Raw genomic sequence first — 21,100 nt, 5'->3', positions numbered from 1 at the left:
AGAGGGTACATTTTGAGCTACTACAATCTGTAAAATTTCAAGAGCTACAGCATGAAAAAATAAAAGTCCACCCTCAAAAGAAAAATGTGACCACTAAATGCAACCCTGTATTTTATGTTTACAGCATAAGATTTGTCACTGTGAATAAGCTGAAAAGTAGTTATCACTTTGGTTTGTAATATCTCATAAGCTGGCAATCAGATTTGAAACAAATACAGCATGAGTAGCCTTATGAGCCTAACCACAGAAAATACCCAAAACACCAACTGTGACATTTGGGTTGAAGAAATTACTTCTAGTATAATTCAAAGTGACAATTATTTCTTACCCTCTGGACTTTTGTGCTGTTAGGCTGAGAAAAATGAGTGCTGTTTTCCTTTACATCTATATGCTTTTTTTCTTCTGAAGGAGTAGGTCCAACCCTTGAGTTACTGGAAGGTAGGGAATTTGGTGGCATAATTTCCTTGGTGAAAAACACAAAACACAAAAGAGAAAAAAAAGGACCAATTTTTAAGACTTTATTTAGCTCCATTATTGTATCAATGATCATATTTTTAAGAACAGAAACTATTATAAACAGTCTTGGTAAACAAACTTACAGAATGCAAACATTATGCAGTAAAAACGCACAAAGATTTAACTTCACTTCAGCTAAAAGAACCTTGACAAAAGACTATGAAATATACGAAAATTATGGCAATTTGAAAGGATTTTATTTTAAACAGTACCATTGTACAGACGAGCACACCCTTACCCCCCCACCCCAAATACTTTAAAAAATGTAAAGCACACAAAATAAGCAGACATACAAAGTGAAAAAGCCAAAGGATGAAAGCCAGAAAACCTAACTAGTGTCCCAATTTTGTCTCTGTCAGGAACATTAAGTAATATGTGAAGAGTGCTTCAGACATTTTTTTTTTTTACATTTGTGATTACTCATGTTGAAGATCAAGAAATAAGGCTTAAAGGGGTTAAAGTGACTAATCCACAATCACAGCATTAGAGAATAAACAGAGGCCGTTATCTACAACTGCAATTAACTGGCATGCCTGATAGAATTTTTACATTCACATTATGTGCATATTGGAGGCCTCTAAGTTACTATGTCAAATAAGACAATAAAAGACTTTTACTTTTATTAGAGAAACCAGAAACATACGCACTAGAAACATACCTCTTCTTGTGGAACATTTTTCTCATTTTCAGCTTCAATTCTCACCCTCACAACTCCTGACTTGTCCACAATCTCCTGAATCAGTTTTCCATTTTTTCCTATTACTTTGCCTAAGGTAAGAAATGAATAATTCATGTTTGGTTTTAAAAACACATACCTCAAACCAGTAAGCACACCCCACCATAAACTATCACATTTTATATATACGTATAAAATTTCATATAATTTCAATTTTTTTTTTTTTTTTTTATGGAGGAGGGGAGCTCTTGGAATTCCTGCACTCCCCTATTGCAGGCTCCTGTCTGACTCCCCACTGCCCATGGCTGGGGCCTTCAGAAGGCTCAGCTGGGGTCTGGGGAGGCTGCCCTTTGATGGAAGTAATGCCAGCACCTTTTTTTTTTTTTTAATTTTTATTTATTTATTTAATTTATTTATTTACTTCGGCTGTGTTGGGCCTTCGTTTCTATGCGAGGGCTTTCTCCAGTTGCGGCAAGTGGGGGCCACTCTTCATCGCGGTGCGCGGGCCCCTCACTATCGCGGCCTCTCCCGTTGCGGAGCACAGGCTCCAGACGCGCAGGCTCAGCAGCTGTGGCCCACGGGCCCAGCTGCTCCGCAGCACGTGGGATCCTCCCAGACCAGGGCTTGAACCCGTGTCCCCTGCATTGGCAGGCAGACCCCCAACCACTGCGCCACCAGGGAAGCCCTAATTTCAATTCTTTCTTTCTTTCTTCCTCCGTATCTGTCTGTCTGTCTGTCTATCTCAAAACCAAAACAGAGACTCTTTTCAAAAAGACAGAGTCAAACTGGCTTTCCATTTTATGAGGTCATCATTGTTCAAACTCCTTTGGTCAGGTATTAGAGTTGATTAATACTTGTGAACTGATAATACTTGTGAACTGATACGGGTAACTTTGAATTTTTAAGGCAGTTCAAAGATAGGCTCTTATTTGGCACAAAAGGGCATATTTTAAATGTTCAGGTATAGTGGCATGTATCGTTCTTTCTGCAAAGTTCTATAAAAGGAATTAAGGAAAAGGACAGATAATAGAAAATACATTCGCTTCTTTCTTTGACAATTTCGATTCTATCTGTACCTGATTTAAATCTGCTTCTTTGCCCATGGCAAATATTTTTAGAATTTTATATGGCATATTTATAAAAGGTACTCTAAGTTTAAAAGTGGCTTAAGCAGCTATACGTACATCTAAAAGTACACATTCTTCAGGCCAATGTGTTAGCGGACTACTACTCTTGTGCATTACTCACAAATTATATTAGTATGTTAAAAGGTAAAGGGATTAGTCAGAGCAAAAGATTAAGAAATCACACTTTTAACTTAAAACCACAATGAAAAAGCTTAAAACCAGTTCAAGATTAAGTTTTATCAGTATCATGTGTTAAAACTCCAAAGACTTCAAATACCAGTAATGAACGGGCGCTTGATTCTCTCTCTCATTTTATAAAATTTAATCATATACTTAACTGGGAAATGACTGCCTTCACAGCCATCATTATGCATTAGTGTAAAGCAAGACATTACAAATATTAAGAACAACTGATTCTACAGCTCTACATGTGAATTACATCTGATTCCAAGGGCTCTCCCAAGGTTCTTAAAGCACCCAGCACTGGCCACGCCCATCATGTGCCTCCCCCACCATTTCACCTGAGGTAGGGATGGGGGAAAAAAACTGGAATCGAAAATTTGCTGAGCCAATCCTAAATAAGAATGCAGGGAAAGCCCTGTCAAAGCACGACCTTGTGGTTCTTCTAATCAGCATAGCCTTGGCACTCTTGCTGTGTGTGCCAGCCTCACTCACCCCCATAACCTCTTTTGACTGGTCAGTGGCCAGGGAAAAGAACTGACACCACTAAATCAGGACTCCTGATTTAGGTCTTTCTGTCAATTATTTCAGCTCTTCTTCCCTTCAAATGAAAAGGGGTGGAGGGAGGAGAGAGTCTTCCCACGGTTTTTTTCTTTATGTCTATAACACTTATTAGACCAAGTCACTGTCAAAGTGGGTGAAGAACAAGCAAATTTTTAGAAAAGAAAGATAAATCAGTGTACGTACCAAAGAGAGTTTGTGGGAAATAAGAGAGATCATAAGTCATATTGTGGGACTTGAAAACTCATACAATACTGACTAGACATCTCCCTATAGATCTGCCTTGCCAAATTTTATACAAAAACGCTTTCTGAAAACTCCCAACATTCCCAGTGCTGGAGGAGACAGCCTCTAAAACAGAACTGTCTTATTTTACTAGGTAGGAACAAAATGAAAATCAGGCTTTCTGGTGAAAGGTCACTGCTGGGATCCTCTTCTCTTCAGGTAAGACCACAGGTAGAATCTACTTTTAATAGCAAATAATCCAATTCTACATTGCGTAGTTATTTCCAATTCCCAACTGACAGTTTACTATAATTCTGCTCTACCGAACTGGAATTGTTTTGAATAGGGGAAGGAAAGAGAACTAACATTTACAGAGTCCCCTACTATATCCAGAGCTTATGTAATTATATCTTTATCTATAACTATCTATCTATATCTTCCTATTTAATTATCACAATCCTATACGGTAGACACTATGATCACGTTTGTTTCAGAGGTGAGGAAAGTAGACTCAAGGAGGCTAAGTCAGTTGCCCAAGGCCAAATAGCGACCAAAAAGTGAAGTAGAGCTGAAATCTGGAGCCAACACCTACACCCAAGACCTTTCCCTATCATCAAGCCATCTCCAAAATGAACTTTCGTGAATCTGACACATTAGTTTTTATTCAGTAATTTTTGAAAAAACTGTCTAATAGTTATATTTTCTAAGAATTTCTAAATTTAAAATAACTTTTCTAACTATAAAATGTATGCAATTGCTTGACAAACTGTAAATAAGAGGAAAGTAAATATCATTCACAGCCCCACTTATCCTGAGGTAACCAGGATGGTGCTAATCACACATTTCCCATACACACAACTGGTGTGCAAGTTACCTCAATAACGTTACACAGTCATGCTCTTCAGTTGTCTGTAGTATATAGTTGAGAAGATAATTCTGCATTATTTCACTAGTCTTTTATACTTCATCTTCAAACTAATTGTCTTTGGGAGAAAAATACTATTCCAAGTGTTTTTTAATGGCATAGGAAGATGTTTATAATTCTATGCTGACAAAAAGAGCAGGCTAAGTAGAACTGAAAGTATGTGGAAAAAAATGCATAGGAAGTCCTTATCTTCTCCTTCTTTAAACATTCCAAAGGGCATCCATTACCTTTTATAATCAGTCATGATATCAAGTTAAAAAATTTTTTTAAATGTATAGGCAGTGTGTCCCAATTTTATTTATAAATTTAAAACATACATAGTATTCTTGATAAAACTGCACTTTGTTGATATGTTCTACTAAAGATAACTGCACCTTTTAAGGGCACTGGTGAAGAGTTCCTATATATTTGCTGGTACTCATGATTGGTGATGGTCATGAAACAACTCAAGTCAAAATGAAGAATTACAGTTGATGTTGCAGAAAGCCTTAGAGACATTCGGAATTACTTCTAGCTTTGGAACTTATCAGATTTAAGTAACCTATACTCAGATCTTCAACTCTGAGATAATGAAGAGTGCTATCATTTTATAGCCCCATTAGAGAGATCAAATACCAGTCTACTCCAAATTATACAAAGCCCCCAAATGTTATTAATTTTGAAAAAAACATATTTAAGATATAAATACATATAGTGATGAGGCTGTGCAAAATTTATCCTTCCAGGAACCAGTAGGTTTGAACTAGCAAAGCAGTATCCTTTGCACACCTTCTGAAAATGTAATCTTTGAGTGTATTTACCAAATAGTTTTTGTACACTGTAGTAATAGACTATTTCAAAGATTAAGCTTCAGCTAAATGACTCCCCAAGTGAGTGAAAATGGAATTCTATCGGTATAAATAAACTGTTTACCTAACTTTTGTTTTTGTAGTGTGTGTCAAAAGCAATTGCCGACTCACCTACTAAGTTCCTTGGAACTTGTATGACATCTTCAGCAAATTCCAGAAAGCTTCGAGCCTTTTTCACTGCATCCTGATCCTAATAAAAATGGGGAAAAGATTTAAATCAACAAAAGATGAGCCAGCTGAAATACTATTTTTTATTTTAGAAAGACACTATTTAGTAAAATATTTACCTCCCCATAAATATGAAATGTGCAGGTATCTTCATCTAGATCGATGGCAGTGACCCCAGGTACCTTTCTAGCTTGCTGAATATTAGCACCATGAGTACCAATAGCTAGACCCATCAGATCTTCTCGTACGATAAACTGTTCGTGAAACCTTGAGGCAAGTTGCCTTGAACTCTGAAGAGAAACACACATCTGATTAGTATGCTTTATCGACTATTAAGACAACTGTATTTAGGTCAGCCATGTAAATTATCTTGACCCTGTATATCAGGGACCTATAAATCAGTTTCACTTAGAAACTAACAGGTTTAAGAAAATATTTCGCACAGCGTAAGTACTTTTTAGGTCACTAAAGGTCTATGCCATTTGATATATTTTTGTTAACAGGAAAGGGCTTGTTGACAATTTTCCAAGGTAACTTTTGAAAACCTATTTGCAAGGCTGCCTTAGTTAACCAATGACATCAATGTAATACTTAAGAAGCAGATCAAATGTTCCCAAATAAAAACCAGCTCACTGGGTCTGACAGACTCAATATTAATTAAGTAAAAAAAAAAATTTAAATACCATCTTTACAGAAAATTGTACTCATTTCATTTTTTAATTCATTTTTATTGGAGTATGGTTGCTTTACAATGTTGTGTTTCATCTCATTTTATTAAAGGATATCGGTGTGTGTGTGTGTGTATACATTTTTTTTTCTAGAAACAGTGCCATTTACATAACTTATCACTAGATACCGTGGGTCTAGATAGTCCTCTGATGAAGTGATGACATTAAAAGGACACCCTCCCACCCCCACCCCTAACCTGAGTAAAGGAATCATAAAAATTTTGGTATAGTAATTAAATTGAATGATCACAGAGTATCAAAGATTTACAGCTTATCTTACATATGTGCCTGCAACCTAAAATGAGATCAGAGTCTGTAAGACCTTGTGATCTGGATCCACAAGTAAGATGAATTCTTTCAAAATATTCAGTGATGACTGAACTAGGTTATACTGACACCTCAAACTTGTGGATAATCACTCTCTTTAGATAGTATTATCAAAATTTAATGTTTAGTTCTAGCATGCCATTAATGAAAACCAAACATATTAGTGGCTCATGTTGAAAAATGGAAATTTCGTATCTGAATATGTGGATCTCTTTAATATTAGTAGTGAGAAAAGATAGGCATGCATGCTAGTTTCTCATTATTCAACATACCTGATAATTTGAATGAATGAGTGTAACTACTATAAACAATTTTAAAAGTATAAAATCCTTTTTTGTAGATTAGAGCAACAAAATGTATCAAATATTCCTAGGACTTTTCAAGAGGTCATGTTTTTTGAGTCCTGGTTCATTCACCTGGTTCATTCTTTTCAATTGATAATTCACTGATAAATGATAAGCCAAAGGTATGATAACAGATCATTTAAGAAGAATTAGATGTTTAAGAAGAGGTAAATGAGTATATTTCCACAATACTCACAATGAAAGTAAGGAGGCTGTTCTGGCCTAAAAGCTATGAGAGAATCACTAAAGAAACCACAAACTTGTGAACACAGGGACATCGAGAAAGAATGAGAGTAAAAACCAATTAAATAGACCTCCATATGGCCGTAAGGAAAACAAAGTAGCAAAAGGAGATATGAATGTCTCCTCTCCTGCTAAGAGTTCAGCGATCACATATTAAGTTGGAAGGTGGCACGTTTCACAGGGTTTTACAAGAATACAGCCTTTAGTAGTAGTCACCTTTTCTCTTAAAATGCAGTTTGGAACTCCTTTTTTTTCTTTACTATTTCAACTGCATGGTGTTTTCCCTCTAGCGAAATGAATAATGATGAGGAACTCTGGAATCTGACAATAATATACCTGAGTTGGCACAATAAACTAAAATCCATTTAGTTTCTATGGTAATGGATGGAAGTACTAAATAGTTATCAATGAAAATAAATGTATGGTGATGGAAATTATTGGAGGATTAATAAAAGTAGATAAAATGCACCTTAAGAGACGAAATAGTAAGTTAGGGAAATAGCCTCTGGCAGGAATCTGAAGACAGGAGTTTTAAAGAGTGACAACCAATTAGAATGAAGAAGTTCTATACCCTTTTAAACAGAGATAAACATACATAATGAAAGGAATATGATTAGATATTTAAATACTCTCTAGTACTTTAATGATAACATGTTATATGGAAGAAGCATTGCTTCATTTTATTAGCAGCTTTGATGAACTTCTAGTAAAAAGTGAGTTGGCCAGAAGTTCCTTAGCATACATAAACTGCTGCTTAATTCTGAAACCTCAGGCATGAAAATTTTAGTATGATTATGCATTGCACAATTTAATTTTTCAAAATATAGAATATAAGGAATTGCTAAGAAACAATAAATAAAGGACAAGCTGCCCATATTCAAGTTTTGTAAACACACAGTTATTTCTAGATAATCTTACAACCATCCCTAGGGAAAGCCACATACCTCTAGCTGCTTACTGGCTTCTTCATTTCTCAGTATCAGAGACAGCTTAGTGCGCAGACTCCGAAAGTGCATGTCAATCAGCATGTGTGCGCGCTTTGAGGTGACTTCATTGATAGACTAAAGGATATAAATCAACACCATTATTATCAAAGCAAATGCCCTAAATGAAATACACCAAAATAGACAACTCAAACACACTCACCAAAATGACAAGCTGATAGTTTTCTGCATCATAAGTTACAGAAAAGGCACCAACTGCCTTTTTAAAGTCCTTATGTGCCGATTCTTTGGCACACCTAGAAATAAAACCAATATCCACTGTGAAGTTCAGATGACTGATTACCAACTACTGGTACAAATATACGCAGAGACATTTGCACTTAGTAGAATTGTAGATTCATATTAAACTTGATTTATGCAAAATACGCTATATCCATTTAACCGTTTAGTTCCTTTGCTGTACATCTCTGATATACTCAGGCCAATCAAGCATATGAGATTACAGAGAAAGGAAAAAACCAGTTATGTTCTTAGGGGATTACTGGTGGTCTTAGATGACCAGAGGTGACATCTTTAGGGGAACCACTCTCCTCTGCAGGCTTCCTGATTTCAGTTACATACGGTAGGTCACTAATTTTCTTGAGTCAACTGCTGAACACTTTTGGGGATAGCTACAGGATACCCAATTTTGTTTTGCTGTTTCTTTTCTAAAGAGAAAGTGCTGACCAATTTAAGGGAGAGAAGGAAATGTATAAGAATCAGAAGGCACAAACATACATATGCAATCTCTATAATCAAGAAGCAGGATTTCTATGTATTGTGAAATACAAGTTACTGTTTATCTAAAGTGTGACATGTCCAAATCAAACTTAATATACGCCCTTGATGAAATCTTTAAAAAGGAATTTCTTCTCTAAAAGGTCTTTAAGCATTACTTCAGATCAAGGATTGTAAGAGAGATGACCTTTTGAAGCTTCTTTAAGCTCTACTTGTTACATATTTATCTGAAAATACTAACTAAAAGGGAAAAAACCTGGACAAATCTCCATTGCCTAGAAATTGATTTGTGACTTAGGACAGAATATCTGTATTAACCAGTTTCAAAATCTTAAAATTCTATGAACAATGTGTATTTTAGAAAACAAATGTACATTAGCCATGTATGTAACCAAGTAAGTTTAAACAAGTGGAATGTTGGCTTGATTATATAACTGGAAAAAGCTAAACATGTTTTTTTCACTACTTTTGCAAACCATTTTTGCCAAAGTTCACTGAATTTAAAAATTGATTTCTATTATTTGAAAACTTATATTCTTTTAAATTAATTGCATAGCACCTCTAAGTTCTCAGCCTTTCTTGCATACCAACTTACATTTGTCGTAAGTCTTCTGGCACGTCCAGTTTGATTTTATGGAAAGTATCTTTTGTGGCAGGTTTGTTGGGATTAACTGATCGTAAACGTTCAATTGTGACAATTTCATTGTATGTAGCATCACATGCTGCATATTCTATCACATAAAACTGTGAGAAATAAATGAAAGTCATTCCTGGTCACAGCGTTTGAAGTAAGAACAAGAAGCTATACCTATTCAGTTGTTTTTGAATGCTCTAGAGGAAAAAAAACTATTTGATCAACTAACAAACACATGAAGTAAACTGAACATGTAAACATTTAAATAAAATGCTCAAGTTAGATATTACTTTCAAATAGAAATCCAGACTGAAATGTAGTATACCTGGCTTTAGAAAAGGGAAATAGCATAAGAAAAAAAATTTAAATAGGCATTTTCCTACCTCACCCTTTATCATCCTCACTTTAGCTAACCACCAACAGCAAGGCTCTTTTTCATTTGCTCTGGAATAAACCTACACAAAAATTACAACATAGAATATTTCATGATTAACATCATTCAGAAATCTATAAATTATCAGACATCAAGGAAAATTTCTTAAAATGACCTTAGGTGTCTTTCAAACCCATAAGCTGCAGACTTTAAGCCAGATTGCACCCCTACTTCTAGACATAGACACACACTCAGAAACTACCTGATTACCTGGGAGAGTCCTGTAAAAAGTGCTTTCCTGTTTCTCTATGCTGCCTCAGTAATAATCAGTAATCTGAATATGAATGCTCAAGAAAAGCTGACCATTCATAAACCTGGGCATACTTTCCTTGGGTACTTTGTGAGCTATGAAAATGTATCTAAAAAATGTAAAGACAGATTTGTTTTTGTTTTACTCTAATAAGCAAATAACAAATTGGAAGTTACTGACCCTGGCCTACTTCCTGGCTGCATGGTCACTGAATGGGTAAGGCCTCTGACTACTCAGCCCACTAAAGATATCACCTGGCATTCATGTATCCTGGGAACTAAACAGACAGATCCTTGGTCACTCTCTGGTCTCCTGTCCCCTCTCCACTAAAATGGACAACTCCACGCTGGCAATCCTCTGGATACCACGTTCCTGCTCTCACACACTGTGGATCAGTTCTTCTAAACTGACCTCTCTGGCGACCACTTCACAGTTCACTTATGATGTGCAGCATGGAACCTTTTGTGAAGACACTAGCAAATCAAGGTTAATAGGAAAAGAGACACATGGAGAGAGAGACAGAAATACTCAGAAGTAGAAAGACAACACAGGGAGGACAAGGAGGATGGGGAGGAGAGGATAGGAGAGAAGACCAGCAACTCAAGGCTCCAACTCTCGTCTCCGTTTTACTACTGAAGTTAACTGTTAACACAACACAGTGATGAAATACAACTTAACTCAACCTCCTTTCCCTCTTGCCCCCAACACTTCCTCTCACCTCTGCTCTAGCCAGAGGAATAACCTCAGTTATTTGTTAATTGTTATGTAACACAATGAGGTCATCCTGGCAACTGTGGTTCATTGGTTCCCATCTGTTGTGTGACTAAGTTGGGAAAAAAGTCCCCTCTATTCATCACTATTATGAGCGTTCGTGGTACAGACAGACCAAAAGACCTAAGTTAATGGTTATACAATACAGTGACTCAGTACAACTTGATTTAACCTACATTTCTCTCTTGCGACCATCAATTCCTTTCAGCTCTGCTCTAGCTAGAGCGACAACCTCAGTTAGTGAGGTCACTGTAGCAACAGCATCTCACTGGTTACCACCTGGCATGTGACTCAGTTGAGAGGGAAAAAAAGAAAAAACAGTCCCCTTTATCCATCCAGACACTATAATGAGGCCTTCTGATACAGACAGACCAAAAGTCCTGGTCCTTGACTTCAGAAAGCTCGTAGTCTCCTGGGGAAGTGAACAGCTAAAGGTCCTCAAGTACAGACACTGTTTGTGCTCCCTACTGGGATCCGTCACAAAACCAAGCCCAGTTCCTTTCACCTAGTAAGTACTGAGTACATTTTTGGTAAATAAATAGCACTTTATTCTATTTCCACTATAAAGCTGTAGAGAAAAGAACACAGGCCTGGACATCCAGAGACCTTCTCCGAGCACTCTCTAAAATAGCACTCCTGCCCCTACATCACCTTTCATCCTCTTTTTTTCTTCCTAGGACTTACAACTGCCATAATATTAGCTATCCTCACTAGAATGTGACCTTGTCAAGGCTGGGGCCTCTTCTGTTTCGCTGACCATCTGTACCTAGCACAGGAAATAAGAATTCAAGGACCTAGTACACCTTACCTGACCTGTACAAATGGATTCTTAGCTGCTTCCATCATACCACAAATGCTCATGAAATTGCAACTGTTAACAAGGCATCGTGGAGAAGAGAAGAAGCTTAAAATGGAGTACATGAAGGGGGAGGAAGAAAAGGATACTACATAGACCAACTACAACATAAAGCAGACTCCAAGTGCCTTAAGTGCCACAACAATTTTCAGTGGCTAGAGAAATCACAAATACAATGTTTTTGTCAATGTGCTACATCTCCATAGCACTTTTTGGTCAGACATCAATGGCACATAAGCAGTTGGTTCATAGCATCTCCTGTGAAAAGATGTTTTACCTGTATGTGTATATACTAAAATTCGCAGGTGAGTTTTTACAAACATCCCAGGAGGATTTTCTGCTACTTAAAGAAAGCCTAGGATGCTGCTCTATCGTTACGGAATGATTTTTTCCTAACCCAGTTTCCTTAAAATGGGGACACAGTTGTAAACTAACAATATATTATTCAAACAAAAGATTCAGAGAATGAGGGAAGGGGGAAAAGAAATACTAGTGGGCAAAGGAAATCAGTGGTGACTTTCAAAGCTGCACCCTGAGTGCTGCTCAGGCAGCCACACTTAAGCATCAGTAATGTATTATTTCCAATCATTATTAAGATGGCGCAATCAAAAGCACATATGCATCAGAGCTATAATTCTCAATGCAGATTGAAAAGTGTTAAAGACAAGGAATACAAAAGGCACAGGCAAATTACATGCTCCCCCTTCTTCAGTGCTTAATAACTTGACGGCAGGGGAAACTTACCTCAACTTCATCGCTTTCATTTATATCTTTATTATAACCTACAGGTGGTGGGAATCTCACATCATGGAATGGAATCTGCCTCTCTGGCTGCCAGCTGCAAATAAGCAAATGCAATTATTTAACATGCCTTTTGGTTTAATGGAAACAATGGCCATGCTGCCATCAGCTTTTGGTTAAGTGTGACCCTTTGGTTTTCTAGTTTAAAGAAGCAAATGCTTTAAAACTGTCAGTGTTTTGCTGAGTGAGGCATAATGGCAATATAGATACATTTCAACAAACTCTGCATGCAGCACAGCAGCCTTGTAGTTCTATTTGGAATATTTCTCTAAACACAATAGATCAACATTACAATTTTCCAAACAAGTCTTTCTTCCAATAATTTCAACCTCTAAGAGTTCTAAACTTAGGGCCACAATAGCAATTTCCTTTGATGCTGAAATACGTTAGTATCAGTAAGTGTTAGTAATGTCATCACCATACTTCCACTTGCAAAGGAATTGTAACCACATTCCGATGACCACAGAAACTGGTCCTAAATGCCCGCTAATTCCCAAGCAAAATGGGGCAGTCAGCACATTAGCAATTCACAACTCACTTTTCCCCCTTTAAATTTTAGATCCCACGAGGTGGTCAGTTCTTGCCATGGATAGCTGGCTGCTGATCAGTATGACGTGCCAGCACGCACTGGCCTGGTGGGGTCTCCTAAACCACAGAAACCCGATGGAGACAGCCTACAGGAGTTCAGTAAGTTGCCTATGTTTTTTAATTTAAAGTTATGTGGAACAATTTTGAAAAACACCAAATTATTCTTTTATATCTACAATGATATAGAATATTAAAAGATAAACTTTGCAAAAACACTGGAGGATTCAACTGCTAGAGCAGTCATTTCTGGGTTTTCTGCTAAAGGGCTCTCTAAGTAAAATCCTATTGAGAAAAGTGCTTTTTTTTTTTTTTTTTTTAAAGAAGAGCTATTATATAAGATAGCAGGGTAGGTAAGGCAGCATTTGTGGAAATATGATTAGGGCCTATATTACACTGAACCCCTTTTCTGCATTATTATACACCCTTGAAAACTCTGAAACTTAAAAAAAATTGTCTTTAGGGAATTCCCTTGTGGTCCAGTGGTTAGGACTCGGTGCTCTCACTGCCAGGGCCCTGGGTTCAATCCCTGGTCAGGGAACTAAGATCCCGCAAGCTGTGCAACGCGGCCAAAAAAAAAAAAAAAAGTCTTTACTTCAGAAAAACTTTTTAATATACTTACTGAAATCAGTTACTTAACATGTTAAAGATTCATTGCTAAATTTGATTTGTAAAGCATATAATAATAAAGTTTCTTCATTCCAAAGAATTATTTTGTCTTAAGTATAGAGATAAGAATCAAATTCTTTATTCAAAAAATGCGAAATATGGAAGGCAAAAAGAAAGCATCTAAAATAATGTGGTATTATAGGAGTTTCTTTATGATTGAAAGGAAAGAAACGGTAAATATAGTCTGAAGTTTTACAAAACATCAGGTTTGTTTTTTGTTTGTTTTAAAAAACCAGAAAAACAAAAAGGAAACGCAAGGAAAGTACTACTTCGATAGGGATCTATCAAATCCTGGTGACATGCTCAAATCCAGTGTTGAATCTCATACATACTACACAAACACAAAGAAAAAGTTGATCAATTTCAAATTCCCAGGATGACAGCTAGAAGAGAAACTTGTACACAGCTACGGTACAGGAGACAATTAGGAGGTCCATAGAAAGAATAATTTTAAGTTTATAGTAGAAATCTGATTGAAAACAAATGAGAACTGATCTATCACTGTATAAACAAATACAGATACATTCTTGAATGCATAGAGGAAATAAGTGTTTGCTTAATACCTTAGATTAAGGACTATAGGAGAAACTAAAAGAGTAGCAAATAAAGATAACTCTCCCTTTATGGGAAACAGTGTTTACCTAGTGATGGAAGCAAGCAGATAAGAGTACAAGTACAAGAAAAGAATTACTCTCCAAGTTATCCAAGATTCCTCTGTTAGAGGTGTGATGCTGTTATCTAGTGTATTCAGAGAAAGGTATTCTATTATCCAAACTTGTATTTGGGACCAAGACTATTTGTCTAGAGCTGAGAATTGGGCTGGATACTCTAAATCCTTTTATCTGTCTCCCTAAATGCGTTTTAGGCATCCGAGAAAACTACAGTTGGCCCTTGAATAACTCGGAGGTTAGGGATGCTGACCCTCTGTGCAGTCAAAAATGCTCGGATAACTTGTAGTCAGCTCTCCGTAGCCACAGTTCCTCCGTATCTGTGGTTTGCATCACGAACTTAACCAACCCTGGATCGTGCACTACTGTAGTATTTACTACTGAAAAAAATCCACATATAAGTGGTCCTACGCAGTTCAAACTCATGTTGTTCAAGGATCAACTGTACTTTGCCCTGTTGGCAGCTAAAAGATTCTGCTAACATTCTAATTATAGCATGTCTGGGTCAGATACTGTATTTTAACAGATTTATTGAGATATAATTCACATAACCATATAAGCATCCACTGAAGTGTACGTACAAGCCAATGGGTTTAAGTATATTCACAGATATGTGCAACCATTACCAGTCGATTTTAGAAAGTTTTCGTCACTTCAGAAAGAAATCCCATACTCTTTAGCTATGGCTCTCCATCCCCTACCAGCCACTAAGCAACCACTAATTTATTTCTTCTCTCTGTAGATTTGCAATCTGCTTTTGATACACTATTAATTTCCCTTGGTAAATAAAAGCCAAACATTGTAACTGTTGACCAGGCTTCAGAGTTCAGTAAAATCCTAAGATCATGACCACATCTATACTCTGGTTAAGGAGTTTATACGTACTTTAGAATCTTGAATGGCTACTCTGAACATAGCCGTTATTAGCATTAAAAAAATTTAGTCAAAAGACCTGTCTCCCCCAATAAAATGTTGACATCTATACTACTGATGCCTTTGTATAGCTAATGTTCCTAGGCCTCTAAGTATTTTTATTTACTCACCTAGCAGAAGAAAGCAGAAAAGATCAGTTACTGCTATTAATGATTATAAATATATGAAACAGATAAAAATGTAAATGGGCAAACACAATTATTTCCAATAAAATATACCAGATGACTAAAACCGTCAATTTTAGATTTAACATTACAAAACTCACATCGACTTTCCCAGTACCCGTGAATCCATTCATTTTCATCTTTTAACGTTTACAAATATTCCTATTCAAACCCTCAGTTACTAATACAGAAGAATCTGGTTTCTTTCTTCACATTCAAGGGGACTGAGATGTAAGGATCAAGATTATACAAAAGGGATCTCTGAGGTCATTAGCAGGAACAGTCATTCCATTGGTTTAATACTGAGTTGTTCATGAACTTCCTGGTCAGTAACATGAAGAGCCATTCCTGAAAAACACTCAAACTACACTTGAATTTTTTAAAATGAGGAGTAAAAGGAAAAATTAGCATAAAATATTAAAGAACCTGAATATTAGAATTATATCAAGACACTTACTTGTTTTCAAATGCCACTGTTATTGAATCTTCATGAACATCTTTTACAAATGCCTGTAAGAAAAAAAACCCACCACAGTTAAATTAACTTCTAAGCTTAAACATCGTTTTTGTTTTCAGTTACACTTTACAGAGATACCAAACATTTTATGTTTAACAACAGAATGAAGCTTCAAGTGAAAGTGTGTCAGTTTGTGAGGATCACTCATTCATGAATCACATCTATATTTAGATACCTACTATGTGCTAGGACCTAGGAATACTCATTAGTTAAAATAAAACACAAAGAATTGCTCCAGAGTTCAGCATCTCATAGGACAAAGACAGACAAGTAAATTGAAAATTACAATGCAAAGCTGAAGGTATACTTCAGGCTAGAAGTACTGGAAACTAAGAAACTTGTTCCAGAGCTATATACCAGTCAGCGTAGATCTGTTGTAACCTATCTTTTTCTCCTTAATACAATTTTAGGAGAATACAATAGTAAATAACTAGATATAATCTCAAATCTATATATGCACAAGTACACTAAGTTCTCTTTAAAAACAATGTGCTGCTAATACCGCTAAAAAGTCCAATTACCAGAGTTTAATTAAATTCTCAATCTCGCAGGCGCTTGGCAAAAAAATATAGTAATATAAAGTACAGAGGTTTAAATCTTTTAAATCTGATGATGCAATTGCTAATAAACTGCAGAAGGACATAACAAAAGTAATAGCTAACTAATTATCAAGAATTCTTTAATCAGCATGCTGTCCGTAATTCTATAAAATGACATAACAAAAGTAACAGCTAACTAATTATCAAGAATTCTTTAATCAGCATGCTGTCCGTAATTCTATAAAATTAAGTTTTTAATAGGTGCAGGAAAGGAGGTTTTGTTTTTGTTTTGACAATTAGAGGAGTAGGATAAAGCATAAAGAAACCCAAGGGGCTTTATATCTTAATTCATTTTAAAATGGCTTTAGAGATTTAAGCTTCTTACTCCAATGTGTTCTGTACATGTTTCTGTCCTTTCGTGGTTTCTCCCTGTCTGCAGGATTATGGTCAAACTCCTCTGCCTGAAAAAGGCCCTTTGTGACCTGGCCCCACTGCTCACCTCTCCAAGCTTCAGCTTTCACATCCTTGTAGGCTGTGGTCCAGCAGTGCTAAACTACTTGGGCCTCTCTGTACGTGCTGCTGTTCCTTCTTTCCTATTGTCCTTCCCCTCTTTTCACCTAGCTATCGCCTACTGGTCTCTTACATTTCAGTTCAGATGTCAGCTGCTACGGGAAAACCCAGAACACTAAGTTAAATTCCACCCTCTACATTCTTACAGCATCTTATGAATATCCTCACTATAAACTTATCCCACTATAGTCTTTTGCCCATTTTCCTACCAACAGTAAGCTTCCTGAGGGTGGGCGATATAGGTCTTTTATTTGCTGTTGAACTTCAGAGTACCTATTAAGGGTTCAATGAATAGTTATTATCATGGATCACTGCCTAAGGGGTTCCTATCCTAGCCTCGGAGGAAAGGTATGTGTTCGGTGGGGTGGTAGTATGTTGATCAGGAAAGACAAACAAACAGAAGAGGATGAGGTTCCTATCCAACTTAGGGAGTGGAGGATGGGGAGGCACAGCAGGCCTAACGGGCAGCAGGAACAAAGGCTTAGACCTGGGGAAACAGCTTGGGGTGTGGTAGAAGTAAATCCTTTGTGGACAAGGAAGCCAAGACAATTCAGTGGGGAAAAAGAACACGGTTTTCAACAAATGGTGCTGGGACAACTGGATATCCACATGTAAAAGAATAAATTTTGGCCTAACCTTATACCATATACAGAAATCAACTAAAAATGCATCAGAGACCTAAATGTAAGAGCTAGAACTATAAAACTCTTAGAAGAAAATACAGTAGTAAATCCTCATGACTTCAGATACTGGGAAGATAACTAGTTCGGATTAAGACCATTCTTTAACTTCTGTATCCTCAGTAACTGGAATAATTTCTGGTATATAGTAGGTGCCCAACAAATGTGTTAAACAAACACATGATGCAATGCAAATCTCTTGGTAAACAAATACATCTTCAAAGGCCACAGATTAAAGCATTTTTAAAAAACTGAAACTTCCCAAAATATCAAATTAAAACATATCAGTCAAGTATTAAATAGCTGCTCCTAAGAAAAACAATGGCAGTTAAGGCAGGGTCCTGGAAAACATTTACAGTTGACCCTTGAACAACATGGGTTTGAACTGTGAGGATCCACTTATACTCAGATTTGTTCCCAATTAATATAGTAACTATATTTTCATTTTACAGACCTTTAAATTAACTAAGTGTGGGGAAAAGTTTGTGTTCAATTAGAGATCACAGTATGTGGAATCGAAGAACTAGAGTTTGAGTCCTGATTCTATCCAAACTGTTTCATCTTCCTGCCTTTGGGTGAGTCATTTATCAATTCCTTTGTTTCTGAAGCAAACTGTGTGGCGGGTTGGCACCCCTAACCCCAATGTTCAAGGGTTGACTGTACATGGAAGCTAAACAGAGACACCAAACTTCTGCAATTTTGCTTAAAAGAATAAACGCAAAGCTATGCTAGAAGACAGTTTCCTTGTAAGATCAAGGTGGACTATAATGGAATCTAGGTGTTCTGCGGTACTCAAAATGCCTAAATTATTATTTCTAAATTAAGCATGTGTGTGTATCTTTATAGTTGCTGGTTTAAAGTGGGGGGAAAATCCACATTTTCTTCCTATCATTTTGATCTTGCTTATTTTTCCTTAGCCATATTTAAATCACACCCATTCTCTACAGAGTATTACAAGAACTCTAGTTTAATACTGACCATGACATTTTAGAATATACTAGATTTTATAAGGGCGCATGCCCCCAGTGCTATCAGGGGTTTGCCTATTACTTCAGCAACAGAAAGGCTTGATTTTGAGTTAAAGTTGGAGGAATTCGACGTTTAGTTTTATAAAGCAAGTCCCACAAATTACGGAGAAAGGAAAAACAGACGCCCCCCCCCACCCCAACTTCTCCCTTGTGTTTACATGATGGCGAATACCAAATTAACAATCTGCTTTTTGAGGGTGGGACTCCTATTAGGACCTAATCCCTTATTTACCGAAAAATGTCTTTGCTCTGTCTTCATCCTTGTCTAAAATTTTATGTTTGCATGTCTTGGCAGTAACTACTATTAGTTCTTTACTGTATATTATATGCTGAAAATGTTAAGTCCTTTAGTCAGCTAAGAGAACCTTGTTACAGCTGGGTGAAGAACTGTTCTCACTAAATCAGGTCCCTTTCCAATACTACTGCCCTTGTCTAAAACCGTGCTGTTGCTCACCATAGAAGCTGCTGGTCATATGTACATATATCTATTTAATTAAGTACAATTAAATAAAATTAAAAATCAGTCTCTGAGTCATACTTGCCACATTTCAAGTGCTCAAAAGCCACACAGGGCTCAGTACCTACTGTAGAGGACAGCACAGGTAGAGACCACTTCCATCATCACAGAAAGTTCCACTGGATAGCACTGATTTAAAACATTCACAAATGTTGGGGACTGTTTTCAAATCCACCTTGAAAGCACTCTAAAAGTTAGTCTCATTACTTCATTGCTGTATTTTAATTTTTTTCTATTTGCCAAAAAGTTATTGTACAGTTTAATCACACTCAGTCACCACATTTGCCTATTTCCTAAAATTAAACGTCCCTTCAAAGGAGGAAGATCTGCAACTGTTGTGACTATTAAAAACCAAAAAAGCAAAACACCAAAAACAAAAAAAAAGCTTCCAAGCTTTCAAAGACACTAAAAGCAATTCCAGATGTAGAGTGTCAAAAATGGTTTGAGTAATCATCACAGCTTACGGCGGCCACCGCCTCGAGTTAATGAGGCTTACCTGTATATGGATGTTGGCGTGACTGTTCCCAAACCAGTCATTTTTAGCCACTGTTTGCATATTATGTGAATACAGAAGGCATGGAATACCTTCTTGTTGCTGCTGTAATAAGGGGAATAAAAGAAACTCATAGGTTGCCTCTGGCTCGCTCTCTCGCCAAGGACAAAGGTCTCCTCTGACTCCTGAGGCCTTTTGATAAAATTCCAACAAAGGTCCCATCTTTCTGCTTCTCATCATACTTTCTCCAATAACCCTCCTTTTCGGCCCTGCCCCTGCCTTACCCCAACACTCATACCCTTCCCTTCCCTGGCCATCCCAGAGCACTATCACCTCACCCACCAACAATTGGGAAAACTATGTTTTGTTGTGCTCTCTACCTATCTACATCAAGCAAAGCTGATGAGAAGATAGGTTCAGGGGATTCCTGAGGGGTTGGTTACCAAAGAAGGCAATTGAATGGGTTTGAATGAATACAAGAAGGGAGCTGCCTGGGACTGGATGAGAGCTAGGGCTCTTATAAGGGTCAGTAAACTTAGTGGTTAAGAGTTTTGCTGTGAATGAGGTAGGTTCAAAATCTTGGATCTAAGACATAACAGCTGCGGGACTCTCCAAGAAACGGTCTCTGGGTCTCAGATGCCTTGTCTGTGTAAGTAAGGAATGGATACAGGGGAACTGGACTTGCCTCCTAAAGCTGTTGTGAATAATGAAATCACACATGTCTAGTGCCTAGCACGATGGCTGGCACACAGTTGGCACTAAATAAATGAGAGGTAAAGCAGAGAGGGGCATATTTTATAAAAGATGCAGAACCATAAACACTCTTGCATCTGAGAAAGTTACATCTCCACAAAAGAACACTTAAAAAAAGATTTAAAAATTAGGAAAGAGAAAAGGCTGTTTTTCTCAAAGATACTAAATACTAAAAGGTTATTTAGACTTTCAGAAGAAAAAAAAAGTGATGAAAATCTTTGGGGTTTGAGAAAGGTGCTAAAAGTGCAGTTAAAGACAGACATAGTGGGACTTCCCTGGTGGCGCGGTGGTTAAGAATCCGCCTGTCAATGCAGGGGACACAGGTTTGATCCCTGGTCCGGGAAGATCCCATATGCCGCGGAGCAACTAAGCCCGTGTACCACAACTACTGAGCCTGCACTCTAGAGCCCACGAACCACAACTGCTGAGCCCATGTGCCACAACTACTGAAGCCCACACGCCTAGAGCCCGTGCTCCCCAACAAGAGAAGCCACCTCAATGAGAAGCCCACACACAGCAATGAAGAGTAGAGAAAGCCCGTGTGCAGCAACAAAGACCCAACACACCAAAAATAAATAAATAAATGGGAAAAAAAAAAGACAGACACAGGCTCCTTATCAGGGGGAATAAACAGAAAATCAAAAAATCAT

At 37.2% G+C, this 21,100-nt stretch overlaps 1 protein-coding gene across 12 annotated transcripts in view; it reads right to left on the bottom strand.

Moving 5' to 3' along the window:
• The window catches only part of FMR1 (fragile X messenger ribonucleoprotein 1), a 36,726-nt gene that overhangs the window by 11,159 nt on the left and 4,467 nt on the right, over positions 1 to 21,100 (bottom strand). For all 12 annotated transcript variants that reach the window (XM_068533096.1, XM_068533099.1, XM_068533098.1 and 9 more), the window contains exons 2-11: positions 15,811 to 15,863; positions 12,278 to 12,371; positions 9,607 to 9,678; positions 9,185 to 9,333; positions 8,015 to 8,108; positions 7,813 to 7,929; positions 5,346 to 5,516; positions 5,170 to 5,248; positions 1,175 to 1,284; positions 329 to 463 (exon numbers count right to left, since the gene is read on the bottom strand). In XM_068533096.1, the coding sequence (XP_068389197.1) occupies positions 329 to 463; positions 1,175 to 1,284; positions 5,170 to 5,248; positions 5,346 to 5,516; positions 7,813 to 7,929; positions 8,015 to 8,108; positions 9,185 to 9,333; positions 9,607 to 9,678; positions 12,278 to 12,371; positions 15,811 to 15,863 (1,074 nt within the window). The remainder of the gene's footprint in view (positions 1 to 328; positions 464 to 1,174; positions 1,285 to 5,169; positions 5,249 to 5,345; positions 5,517 to 7,812; positions 7,930 to 8,014; positions 8,109 to 9,184; positions 9,334 to 9,606; positions 9,679 to 12,277; positions 12,372 to 15,810; positions 15,864 to 21,100) is intronic.

The sequence above is a fragment of the Eschrichtius robustus genome, chromosome X (assembly GCF_028021215.1).
Source record: "Eschrichtius robustus isolate mEscRob2 chromosome X, mEscRob2.pri, whole genome shotgun sequence".
NCBI classification, from domain to species: domain Eukaryota; kingdom Metazoa; phylum Chordata; class Mammalia; order Artiodactyla; family Eschrichtiidae; genus Eschrichtius; species Eschrichtius robustus.
This window is presented reverse-complemented; position numbering and strand designations above follow the sequence as displayed.